Source organism: Gekko japonicus, unplaced genomic scaffold (assembly GCF_001447785.1).
Source record: "Gekko japonicus isolate JY-2015 unplaced genomic scaffold, Gekko_japonicus_V1.1 scaffold6595, whole genome shotgun sequence".
Taxonomy (NCBI): Eukaryota; Metazoa; Chordata; class Lepidosauria; order Squamata; family Gekkonidae; genus Gekko; species Gekko japonicus.
In genome coordinates this window covers 618-13,799 of record NW_015161023.1, presented here as the reverse complement: position 1 = coordinate 13,799, position 13,182 = coordinate 618, and the positions used below count along the sequence as shown (strand labels likewise).

Below are 13,182 nucleotides of genomic sequence, written 5' to 3'. Positions count from 1 at the left end.
CTTGGTGCTGGGGGGGGTCAACAGTGGGGGGGCTTCTAATGTCCTGGCCCCACTGGTGGACCTCCTGATGGCACTGGTATTTCTGGCCACTGTGTGATACAGAGTGTTGGACTGGATGGGCCTTTGGCCTTATCCAACATTGGCATCTCTTATTTTCTTATGTACACTACACTTGAGTTCACCCCCATAATTATCTCGGGATATTTTTACATTCTACACTACACTTGAGTTCACCCCTGTAATTATCTTGGGGTATTTTTACATTCTACACTACACTTGAGTTCACCCCTGTAATTATCTTGGGGTATTTTTACATTCTACACTACACTCGAGTTCACTCCTGTAATTATCTCAAGGTATTTTTTGTTTCCACATTACACCGAAGTCACCCCGGTTTCACCCCACACTTGTCCCGGGATAAATGGATGCTGTTATAACCAGGGATAAATGCAAGATATTGTGTCACTCTGAAAAAACCAGGGATGAGATCCAAGTGCGGAGAGGACCATTGACTGAAGGGACTATCAGAGCCTTGAATACTCTGAGGCAAAACAAACAAAAAACAGACAAAAAAACCTGGGGGATCCTGGTAGGAGGAGGAGGAGGAGGAGAGATTGGATTTATATCCCACCCTTCACTCTGAGTCTCAGAGCAGCTTACAGTTGCCTTTCCCTCCCCCTCCCCACAACAGACACCCTGTGAGGTTGGTGAGACTGAGAGAGCTCTTTCAAGGACTGCTCCTGAGAGAACAGCTCTGAGAGAACTTGTGACTGACCCAAGGTCACGCCAGCAGCTGCATGTGGAGGAGGAGTGGGTAATCAAACCTAGTTCTCCCAGATTAGAGTCTGCGCTCTTAACCACTACACCAAACTGGATGGAAGAAGTGCTGTCTTTAAGCCACATTCAAAAGAGAGAGACAACTGGTGGCATTTGGCAGATCTTTCTCAAGGGGTTCCTTGGCACACAGTCCTGCCTACAAATGAGGAGGCTTTGTGGAGACGTGGGCTGGTAAAGATTTTGTTTGGGCTGGTAAATTTTAGGGATGTGCCCTTCTGAAGCTGTAGTTTCACCTTCACTCCCCTGAAGCTGATTATGTTAACAGCTGTGATAGGTGCGTATTGGCCAGTATCTGTAATATCACCAGCTAACTTCCTCTCCAACCCCTGAAGGAGGACTTTTGAAGGGAAATGTTGTCAGTAACATGAAGGGGGTTGGGATAGCTGGGCACAATAGCAGAAGCAAGACGGAGTGGCTGACCTATTCTTTGACGGAACTTTCAGTTTGCGAACAAATACATTTGTAGCACCAAGTGGGTTCTCATTATCATGGAAAGATCCTGCCACGACCCCGGGAAACCTAAGATGTAATTTGGTTGAAGGGGAGAGTGAAGGCTCTCCACAGCTTCCTTCTCCCATATTTTCAAGAGGTTGGCTAACCCTTTCCCCCTCTTTCTCGGCAGGTGCGGGTAGACTTGGTCCACAACCCGGCTTTCTGCAGCGCTTCCACCGCCAAGCAAAGATACAGGCAGACTTTCAACATTAAAGGCCAGTCCTCCAAGGTGGTGCCATTTGTGATCGTCCCTCTCCAGCTAGGACTCCACGACATTGAGGTCAAAGCAGCTGTCCAGGGCCTGAGTGCATGGGACGGTGTCAAGAAGAAGCTGAAAGTTGTGGTACGTATGAAGTTGGGGCCTCCCTTGGAGAAAGAAAGGCAGCAATGAGCCAGTGTGGCCATCCTCCTGAAAAGTCCCGCCTCCCCTCTGGGGCTCTGAACCAATCCTTATGATTTAGGCCTGGTGCAAATCCAAGTGATTGTCAGCCAATCAGAGCCCACAGAACTCTACTGGCGGAGAGGGACTGAGCCAGCCTCGGTATAAAAAGTGGGAGACGAAAACTTCTCTCCTCAGACAGGGACTTTGGTGGCTCCAGTCAGGAGTGTCGGCTTGGCCAGGCTTTCATTTGGCTTTCTAGTTAGGGCCTGGGGGTCGGCTGAGGGAGGAAGAAAGCTTCTTTTTGTGGTACAAATAAGCATCCTGTTCCGGGCCTGTCATTCCTGACTGATGTGTGTAAATCAAGATGGGTTGCAGTGTTAGTCTGTCTGTAGCAGTAGAAAAGAGCAGGAGTCCAGGAGTGAAGGTCGAGGAGGGTTCAAAGAAGACAGGACACAAGTCTGTAGAAAGCTGCACTGACTGACCGAAGTGTTCTCACTGCTCAGCTGTATTTATTGAAAATCTCTTCCCCCCCCCCTTTCCTCCTCCTCTCTCCCTGCGTAAGGGAAAGTTACAGGCATACAATCATAGTATGGAATGTGTTGATGCCGAAAGCTCAGCTCCTTATCTCTTCTGTCCCTTTGCCAAGGTAGCTTCTCACCATGAACTCAGCACATCAGCAGATGTTTCCGCCTTGTGCAATTAGCCTGATACCTGGGTTCCCAACCTCCATGCAGGAACAACATTAAACCTCTGGGGCCTGCCTCTCAGGAGTGTACGTTGTCCCTACACAGGAGCACTTTAGGGACTAACAACATTTGTGGCAGGGGAGGAGCTTTCATGGCCACGGTGGCTCAGAGGTTAAGATACTGAGCTGCAGACCGGAATCTCTTCTTCTCTTCTTCTGCTGCTATCAGCTAAGGTTGCTAAATCCAGGTCGGGAAATTCCTGTAGATTTCGAGAGTGAAGCTTGGGGAAGGAAGGGCCTGGGGAAAAGAGAGACCTCAACAGGGCATAACGCCACAGAGTCCACCTTCCAAAGTAGTCATTTTCTCCAGGGAAGGAGTCTGGAGATCAGGTGTGATTCTAGGAAATCTCCAGGCCCCAACCAGAGGCTTGCAGGCCTAACGTCAGCTTGCTAGACCCTTTCTTTGTAATACCAAAGTCAGCTTCACTGCAAACTGAAATTTTGACTTTCAGAGCACCTAGCCCTGTTAGACAGCGGCTAGGGATGCCAGCCTCCAAGTGGGGCTTGGGGATCCCTGGAATTACAGCCCACCTTCATAGGGTTGCCAGATCCTCACTAGCTGCTGGCAAGGGGCTCCGGGCTGGTCTCCAGGATCTTCTGGCATGCGCGTGAAGCACAACTGCCATAGTGACGTCACTAGGATTGCCAGATCCCTTACCTGCTTTTAGCGAGGGAGAAGCTCCTGCTCCGGGACTTTTCGTGTGTGTAGCACGTGCCACAATGACGTCACCCGGAAGTGATGTCAATCACGGTTAGCACATCTCTGGGGACACTAGCATTCGCCCTGAAAACTCTATGATACCATAGAGTTTTCAGGGCGAATGCTAGAGCGTCCCCCGGTGACATGCCCAGCGTGATGATGTCACCTCTGGGTGACGTCATTGTGCCGGGCACATCGACCCGATCCAGACACTTGGGGGTGGTATTCCCCCACTGGTTGGATGCAGGCCGGTGGGTTGGCGGCCCTTTGAGCATGCAAACCCCTGCCCCCCCCCGGGGGGGGGACCTGGCAGCCCTAGACGTGACCTAGAAGTGATACCATCATGCTGGGCATATCATGCAAGGGACCAGTGTTCCCTCTAAGCTGCGTATGAGCTAACTCACAGTTTTGTAGCCTCCAGCTCACACAATTTTGTCTCAGCTCAGGAAGGAGGGCTCCAGAGCAAGCTAATTTATGCAGTGTAGCCAAATCGCTCGCTCACAACGTTAATCGCTCGCTCACAAAGTAGAAGTTTTGCTCACAAGACTCCACAGCTTAGAGGGAGCATTGCAGGGGACACTCTAGCGTTTGGCCAAAAACTCTATGGTGACCATAGAATTTTTAGCCAAATGCTAGAACGCCCACTGCATGATGCGCCTAGCATGACGACGTCACCTCCAGGTGACATCTTCACACCAGTCATGTCAGGTGTAACAGGGCTCTTTGGCAGCGGGGTTCCCCTGCAGGTCAGCCAACTGGCCTCGGATTGGGGCCCCTGAAAGCAGGGGAACCCCTGCCTACATCAGGGGGGTATTACAACAAACAAGACCACGGTGTAATGTAACCAGCAAAACAGTGAATCACCGTGTACAAATATACAATATAAGCAGATATCTAGATATCTAATAGCCAAGTGGCCCCCGGAGTGCGGATCGCTAAATCAGCGCTCCGGGGGCACTTGGGGGGGAGGGGGAGGTTTGTGCACACGTGGGCCAGTCCCCACGTGTGCACAAAAATGCGAAAAGTAGAAAAAAACTTCGGGAGGGATGTTTAAATCCCCCCGAAACTCACAGAGCGTCCCCTGCGCATGCGCAGGGAACGCTCTGCGACCGCCGCACAGCCACATTGCTCCCCGCCCGTTCACACACGGGAGTGTGCGTCGCTGTTGTTTTTTTCTCTCTCTCTCTCTCAGTTTGGGTATGCGCACAGGCAGCCATCTGTAGAGCTAAAATTTTAGCGCGTGCGCAAAACAGCGATTGCCACTTCAACCTGACTGCTGTAACGCTTCCCTTTAAACTTTAAAGGAACACTTCCCTTTAAACGTTTACCCCCGAAAATGGCCTCCGTGAGATCCTGAACTCGTCTAAAGGCTAAAACTAGGCACCATTTAAACATTGTTTTTATTAACGCGGTGGCGGACCTCCGCCTATGTGCCCACTGCCAACACTTTTAAAAAAATGGTGGGTGAAAAGCGAAAGTCTCGGGCAGCTTTTGAGCAGGGAGGGGGTTTAAACCGGAAATGGCTTGACACCGGAGGAGCAATCAGTCGTCATAAAAACGCGGCTGGAACCGGAGAATCAGGAAAACACCACTTGAGGACCTGGTATCAAAATACTCCGGGTTAAAGCGGTTTTGAGCCCTATTTACCACACACTTAACTGCAACTCTGGTTAGGATTGCACTTTAGTCTACCAGGTTTGCAAACAAGAGACCTTTAGGGAGCCCATAGCTTACATGCTACTAATCTTTAACTTAAAGCTTGTGTCCTTCTTTTTATTTGATTGTGGGCAGCTGGGATAGAAAGAATCTATAGGAGAGGTGAGTATAGAAATAGTATTTTCTAAAATCTTTCCTGCCTGAGCCAGATGGCCTTAGCTGGTAACACTACCGTGTGATTTCTGTCACCTGTGCAGATGGCCTGCCGGATGGCCAGGCCCCATATCTATATACAAGACACTTTAACACCTTCGCCAGGATAGAGCATGGAAAATACAATTGAACTTGATTTAACCCTATTAATTTTGACATCCTTTTACTTAACTTGTGAATCCTTGCCAGGTCAGTTTTAAGTGTATAAACACATCTTGATCAATTATTTCCTGTGGAATAAAGGACAGAATCACCAGTCTTTAGCTTTGACAACCAATTATCATTGTGCTTTCTATTATTCCAATTAAAAATACAAACAAACAAAGTCTTTTCTTCTAGATTACAATACTTCAATATTGATATGTTACAATACTCTAAGCCTATTTAAAATCACTAAAAAATCAGAAGCTGAAACAAACTCCTGAGCTCACTCTTTGAAATAGAGAGGCTCTCATAAATCTTCACTTATGACAGTTAGAAAGTACATCCTAATTGAAAATTGGCTAAATTGCCTGGGAAAGAAACACCTGCAGTTTGCTCCCAATTAAAAGAGCTGATGCAAAAACACCTGTTCATTAAAACTCAAACACTCCTAGTTAGGAAAAAAAACCCAACCTTGTCAATTAAATTGAGTTAAATACTTGTTTCCACAATTGTGCTTAGTGATTCAAACTGTTTGTTAATTCTCCAGGAGAGCCCCAAAGAATTTATCCCAAAGGTTTCCTGGAAATCAACAATAATCAATAGAAAATCACTTGAACCTTTGAATTGTCCCCTACAACTTTATGGTCACCATAGAGTTTTTAGCCAAATGCTAGAGCATCCCCTGTATGACATCACTGGCGCAATGACATCACCAGGTGACATCATCGCACTGGGCCCGTCAGGTGCGACGGGGGGCTCTTTGGGGGCGGAGTTCCCTGCCGGTCAGCTTGCTGGTGTTGGGTTGGGGCCCCCGAAAGCAGGGGAACCCCCACCTCCATCAGAGGAGCAGCAACCCTTCCTCCAGACTACAGAGATCAGATCCCCTGGACAAAATGGCTCCTTTGGAGAGTAGACTCTATGGCATTGTATCCCACTGAGGCCCCTGTACTCCCCAGCCTCCACCCTCAAATCTCCAGGAGTTTTCCAAGCCATATCTGGCAACTCTATTCCCTGTCCCCCAACAGTGGCCATGAGGAACCTGGCAACCCTAAAGAAGCCACCAGAGGGTACTGAGGTGCCTCTTATGGATGTGGGAGCACCAGTTCCTAGCCAGGAAGTCCTGAAGCTCATGGGTATCCCTGGATCTGATTAGTATTTCCTCCCATGTAGTATTATTGCATTAACTGAACCACGTAACTCACGTCACTACCCAAGGGAGTCTCAGAGGGGCTCACAATCTCCTTCCCCTTCCTCTCCCCACAACAGACGCCCTGTGAGGTAGGTGGGGCTGAGAGAGCTCTGAGGGAACCGGGACTGGCCCAAGGTCACCCAGCTGGTGGCTGCAACAGGAGATGGAGCCAAAGTGGCTGAAGGAGGTGGAGCTGGCTACAAAATGGCTGCTCCAACTGACCTTCGGTCTCACAGTGAAGATCCTCGTGCTGTGGTGGCAGCTGCCGCCAAAGCAACGTTTTTAACAATCGGCACACCCAATCAAAATCTCCAGTGGCCCATCAGAAGCCTTGCTGGGCAAAAGCCCCACCTGGTCCAATCTGTTTTCTCAAAATACCAGGTGGGCAGCAGGAAAGGTGTTGGTGGGCACTGGGTACCATGGCGCACTTGGCAACCCTACTGGGGACCCCTGATGTAGCTGAACCATTTGCCCCAGAAATGAGATCGGATGCTCTTGGCTTGTATTTCCCTGTTGCCATTTTGAGTCTCTCACTGCTACTGTGTCAAGACTTAGCTGTGTCGAGATCCTGGTGAAAGATGGTTCCTGTTCTTTCTTCCCTACCAGCCTGAAGGGATGCTGCAAAAGCTTACGACAGTCTTTGATTTAGATCCCGCTGTGAAAGGAGTTGGTGAGTGACAGCTCCCTTCTTAAGCACTTCTTTTTGGACTTTTTTTTTTGGGGTGGGGGAGTCCGATGAAGATCTGTCTCAGCATCCAGTGTTGTCACTCACTTTGCTTTAATGCTTCAAGGCAAAGTGGAGAGACCTTTCTTTTGGAAATTTCTGACGGCGGGGCTTCTTAGACATGAACGTGTAAGGCAACTGAATTCTGTCTGCCACCCCGAACACAAATTTTATAACTTTAGTTCTGCAGGGCTAAGGTCTTCGGAATGTTCTTTTTCTGCCGCCGGACCTTTCTGCTCTCCTTCCAGGTTTTTTGAGCAAAGATGCCAGGTAGCATCCTCGAAACTGTCCCACTTCCGGTCACAGATCACTTAACCTAGCAGTTGTGGTCAGGTTTCCTTAAGGGAAACGTGTTAGTTTGTGGGACTGGAAGTGGGACAGAACCCAAAATGCAGAGATCTGTAATTTCTAGAATTCTAACATTGCTAAAAAATTGGAGGATGGGATTCAGACTGAAGGGCCAAAATACATGTGACACAAGTTTGGTCACAGGTGCCAGATCGGACTCAGTCATGTGTTGATTTGTTGTTGTTGTTCAGTCGCACAGTTGAGTCCGACTCTTCGCGACCCCCTGGACTATGTCACGCCAGGCCCTCCTGTCTTCCGTCATGCTCCGGAGTTCAGTTTCATGTTCGTTGCATCGATGACACTGTCTAACCATCTCATCCTTTGCCGTCCCCGTCTTCTTTGACCTTCAATCTTTCCCAGCATCAGGGTCTTCTCCAGTGAGTGCTCCCTTCTCATTTGGTGGCCAAAGCATTTGAGCTTCAGTTTCATTATCTGGCCTTCCAGGGAACAGTCAGGGTCGATTTCTTTTAGGATTGACTGATTTGATCTCCTTGCAGTCCAAGGGACTCTCAAGAATCTTCTCCAGAACCATGTGTTGATAGGAGGAACTAATTTTAAAAAATCTCTCCATCCCTCTGCAAAGCTCCAAATGCCTTATGGGGCGTCAGTCTACCCTGCCATGTCATTTTTGCCAGTGTAAATGGCCTCATGTTTGCCCCTTTCTCAAGCTCCATGTGTCCATCCCAGGGTGCAGAAGAAGAAGAGATTGGATTTATACCCCGCCCTTCACTACCCGCTTCACTACCCAAAGAAGTCTCAGAGTGGCTTACAAACTCCTTTCCCTTCCCCTCCCCACAGCAGACATCCTGGGAGGCAGGTGGGGCTGAGAGAGCCAGTTTGGTGTAGTGGTTAAGTGCGCGGACTCTAATCTGGGAGAACAGGGTTTGATTCCCCCACTCCTCCACTTGCACCTGCTGATGTGACCTTGGGTCAGTCACAAGCTCTGGCACAGCTGTCCTTGAAAAAGAGCCATTTCTGTCAGAGCTCTCTCAGCCCCAGCCACCTCACAGGGGGTGTCTGTTGTGGGGAGGGGAAAGGAAAGGAGTCTGTCAGTCGCTCTGAAACTCCCTTGGGGAGTGAAGGGCGGGGCATAAACCCAATCTCTTCTTCTTCTTCTTCTTCTTCTTCAAACTCAATTCTCCCAGATTAGAGTCCACTCTCCTAACTACCACACCAAACTGGCAGGAGGGAAACCTGAACCCCCACCTTTCCTGTCACAGTGTTTGGAGTTGCGTGGGCTAATGGACAGGTTAGTCGCCTGACTTGATCTGTCTCACACATAACATGTATTTCAGCCCTAAACCTCAGGCAGACTAAGATCCAAACCACATGAGATTCCAAACCATGATTCAAACTCCAATATTTTTTTTTTAAAAAAATCCAATGACGATCCAAACCACATGAGATTCCAAACCATGATTCGAACTCCAGCATTTAGGAAAAAAAATCCAATGATCAGGCACGTTGGGGTCCAATTCTGAGCAAGACTATGGCCAGAGAAGAGTGGGACCTGGCTGAGCCCTGTGACTTTCACCATTTTTAAGGGGAATCTATGTTGTATGAAGGGGCTGTGGTAGCTCAAGTGGTTAAGACGCTGAGCTGCAGGCCAGAAGGTCGGTAGTTCGGCAGTTCGAGACCCAAGTGCCGCGTGACGGAGTGAGCTCCCGTCTCTGGTCCCAACTCCTGCCAACCTAGCAGTTCGAAAGCAAGAAATTGCAAGGAGATATATAGGTACCGCTTCGGTGGGAAAGTGACGGCATTCCGTGCGCCTCAGCAACTAGTCATGCCTGCTACATGACCACGGAAACGTCTTCGGACAGCGCTGGCTCTTCGGCTTGGAAACGGAGATGAGCACCACACCCCTAGAGTCGGATTCAACTGGCTTTCGAGCAAGGAAAACCTTTACCGTTACCTATGTTGTATGAAATGGCAGCCTTTTTAGAATGTCCCAAGTCCGTATCTCGAACCGAACCCAAATGCAATACTCTGCAATTCTTGAATTCTCAGTGGCATTTTTGCTCAACAATTGGAGATTGAAACGCAGGTAAAGAGAACGCAGTTTCAGTTCCTTGCAGAGTCAAGTAACTCAGGTCACTGTCTTGTAGAGGTAAAGTTTCAGATTAGGGTGTGTGTGTGCACCATTCAGGGACCCTGTTTCCCAGACGCTTTCCTCAGGGACAGCTCTCCCCGTGCCTGCACCTATATTCCTCCGCCGCTTTCCCTCATTTCTGCAAATGTTTTTGCAGTCCCGAGAGCAAAAACGCAGTTTGCCCCGTCTTGTGGCGCAGCATGGGAATTCCCAGAAACAGCAATCTGATGCTGAGGAGTTGCCAATTCCCCCCTTTCCTGACTGCTGGACCCCAGTCCAGTATGTCAGGAACATAAGTCTATTGATCCTAGATGAAGGCTATCACGTCAATGGGTGGCATGGTAGCAGAAACATGCCAAGCAGGTGGAGGGAGATACAGTAGTTCCAATGTGGGCAATCCATAGGCAGACTGGTTTGGTGTGGTCATGAACAAAGTCCAAAGTCCATGACAAGTCGAGTAGTTGATGCAGGCGAGCAGGAACGGCGTTGATGCAGGATTGTTGCCATCAAGCAGGACGGGGTCCTGGCTCCCACATGGCCCTGCTATCTAAGCTACTCGGTGGAGGATGGATTTTCATTAGAAAAAATGTCCTATCCCTATCCAAAAGAGCCAAATTAAAAAAAAATGGGGGAAGTGGCCGCAGACAAGTATGAGCTTCATTTTGCACATTGTACAGTGTGCATCTTTGGCAACCATGATGTCGGGCCTACTTCAAGGAAACAAGAAAACAAGAGAGTTAATGCATAACTCAAACATTAGGAAGGCTTTTGGAGGCAGTCTCCATTATGCCTACCTGAAATGATAACAGTGTATTTACAAACAAGGAAACAAAACAACCGTCAATGTATCCCTGAGTGAAGGAAATCATCTGACTCCCTTGTAACAACTAGCAGCATATAAACACAATAACAGTTCAGTTTGCACACAGAGTGCACTTCCGTCTGCGGAAGGCAGGGGGCCGCTGGTCCAATACCATACATGGCATGGGGTGGGTCTTATCGATGGAGAAGGGCACGGCTTGTGCATAATCAATAACTTCTCCCCCCTTAGCCTCCAAGGCATCATGGGACATAACAATCCAGCATTAGACAGATTTATCCAAAACAACACAGTGATCTAAATAACAATTCAGTCACACAGCATTCATTCTTATGACGTTTCCTCTCCAGGAAAAATACCAACAGACATACCAACATGCACGCTCTAACCTTAGCAGCATTGGGTAAACATTGCACTCTAGTTTCAGGTTCCATCACAACTCATCCCTTCGGGGAAAGACTGGCCAGACCTAATCCAAGGTTCGCAGCCCCTGAACTCCTGCGCTGTGCGGTGGAGCCATGGGGTGGACTTTTGGCTTTTAATTTTGGAAAAACCAGTCCGAGGATGCGTCCTCTTTTAGCAAAGGGGCTTAGGCACCCTTGGCGTGATCCTGTGTTGATGGAATAACGCTTTTTAACTAGAGGGTCCCCTCGGGGGCCTTCGCTTGGTTGGTTTAAAAACAGAAAAGAAACTTCAAAAGTCAGACTCCCCTTCTGGCAGCCTGCACAATGGTGCAGTCCGGGGCTTTGGTCGTGCGCAGAAGTGGGGGGGGTGTTTGCTTGCGGCGCGGCTCATTCCGACTGGCCGAAGGTGTCTTGCGGCCAGGCAGCATTGCGCATGCAAATTACTCAGCGCGCTGCCTGCTGGGGGTTGGGGAATCGGACCGACAAACAACACAACAGAGACACGACAACTACATTAAACACTCAAATTTAGAAAAAGAAGATATTGTGCGCATTGGGCTGTCAGCTGACGATCAAGCTGACAAACGAACTCGCTCGCTGTTACCAGCATATCAAGTGGCAGAGTCAAGGAGACAGTGGAGAACTGGCTGCCGGCAACTGTGGGCCTAGGTCCATTGGGAAATCAAGCCATGCGAGGCTCCTCCCTCACCAAGGGGAAGGGGATTGCACTCCTCGATTCAGGCTGATTTTTCCGAAACTAGAAGCCAGATGGACACACTGGGCGCTTTTGTTGAAATAATATCCATTATAATCCCAGTATGTTCCAGTTTTCCAGAGCCTAGTGGAAGGTCGCTTATTAAATCCACTGTTCTTTTCCTGGCAGTTTCTATTGTATCTCCAAACTGCGCTCCACAATGCTCACGCTCGAGTTCGGACTGCCCTCGGGGCGGTCCCACAATGTGTACAAAAATAGAAATCAGAAAAAAGCCTAAATTTGGCCAAAGGAAGCGTCCTTTGGATGGGAGTAGTCTTATGTTTGCAGACCGCTCGACCAAAACAGAAGAGAATGGCAGAGGAACAGTGCAGAGGATCCTCTGTCCAAAGAGAACAAAAGCTTTGTTCAAAAAGTCAGAAATAAAAAAAAATCCAAAAATAATTTGCAGTAGTGGTTCCCTTGTGGTAGGGAAACGGGTCGTCTCTTTGTTTGGCAGCACGGATGCTGTTGAGGCGCAGCCTGCTTACAGGCCGGCTCTTTAAATCCAAGCCGCAGATCCAAGCAGAGGTGGGGGGGGTTCCCACGGCAGCTCCTGTGAAGCAAAAGTTAGAGACAACACAAAGAGAAAGGGGGATGGGGCTCAATTTGGCGGTTCTCCTTCGTACTGCCAGTATGCAGAGCCCGACCAAACGGAAAGTAAAGACATCTCGTCACTGCAAAGTGGACTTAGTGGAGATGGACTGCGAAATTGGTGGCCATTTTAAATTTTTAAAGGCTCAACTCAAGTGGGTTTGCACCACTGTGCTTGAGGGGCAGGTTCTGATCTTATTCGAGTTTGGTTTGCACGTTGTGGTGGCTTTTGTGCTCCGGCTCCCGGGCGGGATATGGCACGTAGGTCTGTGTCGACGTCACACTGGCTCGCTCCTGTTAACAGCGGCCTCTAGTGGCGGACCGTAGCATTCCACCAGTTCTGATGCGTTTTGCCAGGCACACTTTCAACAATGGCACAACTTAAAAGAATATTCCTGCACATTACACATTCAATTGCATCAACGGTCAACGTTTCCCTTAATTCCCATAGGCATGACGGACCTTATGCAGATTAGCAACAACTGTAGCGTTTCTGAGACAAAACAGACCTTTTTCTCTCCTCCTGGAGAGTGCTTTTAAAGACAGCTAAGGAAGGCGTTTGTTTGGTCCACGATGATGTGGCACAGAAACTGAACAGCGTGAGCAGAAAGTTGCCGTGGCCGTAAAGGTAGTCGGCCAGGACTTGGAGCAGAGGATTTACTGTGGAGAGGGGTGGGTAGAGGCTTGCGCTTCCCCAACGCCTTTTCTCAGAGACTAACTCTCTTCTTTTCTTTCTCGCTCTCCTTCAGCGAGCCTCCCCTTCACTCCCTCTCCTCGTCCTCTCCTCGAGGTGGGTAATTTTTGAAGGGTTCACCGAGTGTGATACCCGGGTTCCTTGTGACAAGGAGATGGCGGGGTGCAACCGAGGCAGCTGAGCATCAGGGATGGCGGCATTTTGGACTACAGAAGCCAGTTGAGCCTTAGAGCTCGTGCTGGTGTGCCGCATTTCCTTTTGCTAGCGGAATCAGCTACAGAGGGTTTGGAAAGGAGTAGAGCGAGACAGGGCGAGTCTTCTGCCGGACATAGTCAGCGTGCTGGCTATGCTTCCGGGTCTCCCTCCGAGGAGGAGTGCTCAGACTCGTAGCCACAGTCAA

The 13,182-nt window shown here is 49.1% G+C and overlaps 1 protein-coding gene across 1 annotated transcript in view; it reads left to right on the top strand.

Annotated features, from left to right (window-relative positions):
- Positions 1-12,963, top strand: part of LOC107122662 (complement C3-like) — a gene marked incomplete at its 5' end in the record, with an annotated part of 20,456 nt that extends 7,493 nt beyond the window's left edge. Inside the window, 2 exons of the mRNA XM_015425790.1 lie at positions 1,460-1,672; positions 12,838-12,963. Coding sequence (XP_015281276.1) covers positions 1,460-1,672; positions 12,838-12,963 — 339 coding nt within the window. The remainder of the gene's footprint in view (positions 1-1,459; positions 1,673-12,837) is intronic.
- Between the last annotated feature and the right edge of the window lie 219 nt (positions 12,964-13,182).